At 29.9% G+C, this 6,000-nt stretch overlaps 1 protein-coding gene across 1 annotated transcript in view; it reads right to left on the reverse strand.

Annotated features, from left to right (window-relative positions):
• Window positions 1-4,969, reverse strand: part of LOC130899998 (26S proteasome regulatory subunit 6B) — a 28,240-nt gene extending 23,271 nt beyond the window's left edge. The window contains exons 1-2 of the mRNA XM_057810279.1: window positions 4,820-4,969; window positions 2,448-2,709 (exon numbers count right to left, since the gene is read on the reverse strand). Of these exons, the coding sequence (XP_057666262.1) occupies window positions 2,448-2,709; window positions 4,820-4,852 (295 nt within the window). The 5' untranslated portion in view covers window positions 4,853-4,969. The remainder of the gene's footprint in view (window positions 1-2,447; window positions 2,710-4,819) is intronic.
• Between the last annotated feature and the right edge of the window lie 1,031 nt (window positions 4,970-6,000).

Here is a 6,000-nt window from a genome sequence, read left to right on the forward strand (position 1 = left end):
TCATTTATGTTTGACACATATTTATTGTTTATCAGCAAGGCTACTTCTTCCTTGGCCCTTTTCTGTTTTTCGACCCCACTGTAGATCATTAGGTATTCTTCATATTGTTTTTGAAGTATAACTTTCTTTTTAATTCCTTGTAGGGCGCAAATGTCGATGTTATGATAATTTAGTTCCTTTGTTATCCAGTGCTGAGGGATCTGAGGTTCCATGTTGAAAATTGTAGTACATTTTTCTTTTTCCATCTCTGTCTCCTTTTTTCTTCTTCTTCTCTTCTTCTTTTGTTCAGACCGGTTCAAAGTCAGTTCTATGAGCATGAGTTTTTTGACCTCAGGCAGGATGCTAACCTAACCTAGGAGCCCTCCTCTTTTATCCGGGCTTGGGACCAGCAGCATGACTACTGAGCTACTCATCCCACCCTGCAACCAAGCAGGCGGAGCACTCGATATTAAAATCTATAACTTAACTGTATCATAAATTGTGAACAACTGAAATGTCGCAAATAATCTTTGAAGTTAATGCGATAATATAAAGAAAAAATATTAAATATTAAGGGTTTGGTTAGGTATGTACGCTATTTTAATATTGTGTTGTTTAAAGATTCCATAAAGTTTAGGGGTTACAGATTTTATATATGGCAAAGGTGTATAAATATTGTGGAATAGAAATGTTAAAAATGACGTTTGAAAATGAATTTTCAATATTTAAGTCAGTGTCAGATGTGTTATACAAAATTCGTTTCATAAGATAATGGACGTTATAAGTTTTCACAAAAAAGTTTGTAAAGTATTTTAAAATTCTTTTTATGACATATTGGATCAGAAATATCGACAACTCTATTTTTCATATGTTTGATGAACTTAATTTTAGTGTACGTGGGTGATATGTATGATTATTAATATATCTTCCAGAACATATTGGGTAGGTTAGGTTGGGTCAATTGAAATTTTGTTATCTTCTTTTCTTTTAAATTTAGTATCAAGAAAAGGTAACGATTTTTTCAGTATTCTCCTTTTCTATAGTAAATTGTATATAGGAATAGAAACTATTGTAAAATTGTAAATTATCAATTTCATTATATGGAAGGGATAACATTATATCATACACATACTTTTTAATGAAGAATAATTTGAAAGGTAAAACAGATATTATAAAGTCCAAAATATAATACATTCTATAATCTGCTAATCTAGGGGATACTGAAGATCCCATTGGTGTTCCAAAAATCTTTTGGTAATTTTTATTATTATGAGAGAAATATATATTGTTAAAAATGAATGTTATCAATTCTAATAGTTTGTTCACTCCATTTATGTAATATTTAAGTGAACATTACTAAATAGGGATATACATCCAACCTTAATAATACATAATTCAGTGACAATATCATATTATTGAAAGTTTTTTTGATTTTAAAGAAGTCTTTTATATAATAATCAAAGATTTAGTCAAAATGTCAGTTAACCAATTTGGAAGGGGTTTAATAGGAGTATTAATTGTTGCTACAATTAATCTAGCATATAAAATAGGTTTATGAATTTTTGGTAAACAGTAGTTTTGTATTTTTATTAATTTGTTTCTAAAAATTCTCTTTTCCGTGTATTCCGTTCCAAAAAATTTTGAATCTTTATAATTGAATTTATGTTTTATTTATATCTCATTTATTTTTTTATCGTATTGATGACATTTTAGTCTATTTTCTAAATATTGAGAGGTCTACCCTATGTAGACAGCGTCACAATTAGTATAAGGCACTTGATATATTATATTACTTCTTTTGTTTTTTGGTGTTTTAGATTTTAATTTAGTGAAATATTTGGAAAATGTATTATGTCCTTTATGATTTATACTAATATCATATTTATTGAAATAATTCGATAATTATTGGGAAAGTCCTTGTACTTATGGTAAGGAAAAATGTTTTGATGTTTCGTTTCTGTTTTGTTTTTAATTGATTGTTGTATCTGTTTATCTATTTCTCGAATATGCTGTTTATCATTTTTTCTGGAAAATTAATTTCTTTCATTGCAGTTTATATATATATATATATATATATATATATATATATATATATATATATATATATAATACATTATATATATATATATATATATATATATATATTGGAATAATGTCACTGATAAATTCACACTTAGTAAATTTTGATTTTGTATTACTTTTCCATTTATCTTCTCAATACCTTCTCACCTGGCGCACTGAAGAATCAATAAATTTACGCTATTGACTCTTCAGTGTTAATTTACTTTATTATCATATTATAAATCACATAATTTATTTTATTTTAAAAGCTATGTGAAGAGAAATATTCCAAGATCTTTCAATTATCAATAATGTAAATTGCAAAAATTATAAACTATGATAATTTTTCTTAAAATATTAATTCATGATTTCTTCTTTTCCTAATAACCAATATAAGAAGTTTATACCTGTAGTTGATCCCACAATACCAGTATTTTGATCAACTGCTTCCAAAAATTGTCCAATAACTAATGGTACAGATTGAATACGTTTAACCTCTTCCTGAGCGTGCAAATACTCTTTCTTAAGATTCCTCTGTTCATCTTTAATATATTCTTCTTGCACGCCTAGAAACTCCAATTGCTGTTGAAGTTTTTTATATTTTGTATACAAATCTTCAGTGTCTAGATCTTGAATAACTTGTTTTACATCAGAAGGACTACCCTCCTCCTGAAAATAAGAAAGGAGATATTGACTTATTTTGCTGGCGGGAAAAGCTAGTTTTATCTTAAAAATAGAAATATTTTTTTTATATTTGACCATTCACAACAATTTACAAGTGAGGAAAATACAAATAGACAATGGCGGAGAGTTCAAGAATCACCTGATGACAGAATGGTGTCAAGAAAAAGGAATCAAGCAAGACTACACCCATCAATTATTCTTTACAATTGAATGACAAGAGTGAGAGAATGATGTTAACCCTACTTAACAAAGCAAGAGCTCTACTCTTTGATGGTAATGTGGAAAAAGAAATGTGAGGAGAAGCCGTCTTGATTGCAGCTCACATCACCAATAGATGCCCTACCAAAGGATTAAAGACAACTCCTTATTAAACTTGGTACAAGAAACCAAACATCAAGAATTTGAGAATTTTTGAACAAAAAGCCCTCTGAAATAACTAGATGAGTGAGGTGAAGAAGTAATGTTTGTTGGATATACAGACCATGGTCACAGTTTCTGGAATATTGAAGAAAGAAAGATATTCTACAGTCATGATGAAATCTTTACAAATATTTGGTAAACTTGCCACCCTTCAGTGACAAACCCAAGGTACAAGAAATGGAAATTATTGAATTCTACAATGAAGATGGAGATAAAGAAATGGAAAAAAATAATGATGATGAAGAAGATGAAAACAAAAATAATGAAGAAAATAGAAGAGATGAGGAGAACAGGGGAGAAAATAATGTAAGACCAAGGAGACAACATAAGATTCCAGTGAGATTTGAAGCACAAAATGAATGTCCTAGCGTCATATGAAAAAGCTATAAACTCGGAAGAGAAAGAGAAGTGGATACAAGCCATAGAGAATGAGAAGAAATTCCTCATGAAGAGCAACACTACCTCTCTATGTAGATAAAAATCCAAAGACCAAAGAAATACTCAAGATGGATGCTGATTATTAAAGAAATGGATCCTACAAGGAATGTTGGTAGCAAAAGGGTGTTCACAGGACAGTAGCAAATGGGACTATGAAATTATTTACAGTCCTTTAATAGATACTACATCCTTGAGACTTTTGTTTGCCATTGCCGCTGGAAGAAATTGAATAATACAAATAATACAATAACTACTGAATTATAGAGAAGGTGTAGGAAGTTTACTTTGCTTATTATGTAAGACTCGACCTGATCTAAGTTTCGCTGTAAGCTACATAAGTAGATCCATGGACAATCCAAAGAAGAAGGACTATGTAAGTCTCAAAAGAGCACTGCGATATCTGAAAAAAGCAACAGCAAGTGGAAACGAAGAAAAAGAAGAGATTCTACATCTAGAAGCCTTTTGTGACGGTGACTTTGCAAGAGATGTTGAATCAAGAGACCAAGAAAAAACCAAAGAAATAAGAAGAAAAGTACTTCAGGATATGTCATTACGCTATTTGGAGGGCCAATTGACTGGACATCGAGAAGATTATCAGTAATCACACAATCTACAATGAAGTCTGAACTGAGTGATATCTTTACCAAACCTTTGTGTCATGTCAAATTTGACAACTGTGTTAAAGATTTAATGCCCTACATATAAGTTACAGGTGCCATTATTTTTGTATTCGTATAACAATTATACCTATATTATTATGTTAATTGTGTAGAAACAAAACAATGTTTATGATAATTCATAACTCGTTCACGAGGGAGTGTTGGAACTGTTAAGTTTAAATTGGTATCAATAAACTCGTTAAGAATTATGTTGGCCAAAACTCTCATATAAAAAAAATCAATAAAGTCAGTCCTGAGTAAAAGAATGTCATGTCAGTCATTTCCCAAGAAATATTTGAGATTGAATAAAAATAAGAAGAAAACATTCAGAACATTACTGAAATTAACATAAAATCGCCACCTGAATCAATTATATAGTATTATACTTTAAACAATAAAAAAATAAAGTAATATTCCATAATTTAAGCGAACCTGCAAGATAATAAATTATATATTCGAATGATCAAATCAACCTCAAACTAAAGTGGACGACTAAGTGGTCTAGTCGTATAGTTCAATTTACAGTTGTTGTGATGCAAAAAATGTAATCGAGCAAATTTTATTATATAGGTACTTACTTTTTCAGGTATAACAATATCCATTGCTTCCATGGTTGATGACTTGTAAAATTATTATTTTCTTTACCGAAATGTTGACACTGAGTTCAATTGTCATTTGCCAACGGTCACCTCTATTCCTATACCAGGGGTACATTCCACTGAAGGTTCACAGCGCCTGAAATACTGTTTTGGTTAGGTTCCACATAGAGATTACGATCGTTGTGGTCGCGGCTAGAACGTCATGACCAATGTTCAAGATGATCCTTGTCAAGAGGTGGTTGAAATGTGCCACAGAATATATCCAATAGGTCGCATATATCCAGTATATCCGAGTATATAATCTTTTCATCTATTTAAATTTCAGCAACGCAAATTTAATTCTACATTTATTAATAGTGGCGCTAGTTAAATCAAAATGTGTCATTATTAAGATAAATAAACATTTGCTTATATTTCCCAAACGTTTTCATTGGGTGTGTTATTTCTAAATAAGAAAATTCTTGTAAAATCAACATCAAATTATCACTTGTGTGATAATAATTTTCTGGAAAGTGATTTTACAAATTTTAATAGAAAACATCTGAAGTATAAAGCTATCCCATCTATTCTTACTCCTCATCTGCCTTTCATGGTCTACTCCCAATTAATGAAGATAACAGTACAACAAAGTGAATGACTGTATAATAAACCAAGAACGTTTATATGTTGTAAATAAAGATATAGTAGACACTGATATGATCGTCAAAGAGCATCAAGTTGATGACCAAGTGTTCATGCCTTAACATCTGGCGATTTACCTAAAGATGTATGAAATTGGAACATTTAAGTGTATAGAAGGTAGTTTAAATAATGAAATGAGAGATTTCATTAATTACAGTTAAGAAATATTAATAGACAATGTCTATACTGGATAAAACCTTTGTTGTTTCATTGTACAAAAGAAGTCTCTACAACCTTTTATTTCAACTGTGATAAATTGATATAGTTTATTCATTTTACTATTTAAGTGCTATATTTTATGTATCACTGGAAAAATATTGCTTATTTTTGTTTTATACTGAAGACAATAACTTCGTTATCGAAATGCGCGTCAAACAGTGTAAACATGAGTATTGATGGTGTAAACATGTATATAACAATATGAATATTGCCAAGGTTCCAGAAATTCCAACTTACATTTTTGACTTATGTTGGTAGTC

The sequence above is a fragment of the Diorhabda carinulata genome, chromosome 12, assembly GCF_026250575.1.
Source record: "Diorhabda carinulata isolate Delta chromosome 12, icDioCari1.1, whole genome shotgun sequence".
In the NCBI taxonomy this organism is placed as follows: Eukaryota; Metazoa; Arthropoda; class Insecta; order Coleoptera; family Chrysomelidae; genus Diorhabda; species Diorhabda carinulata.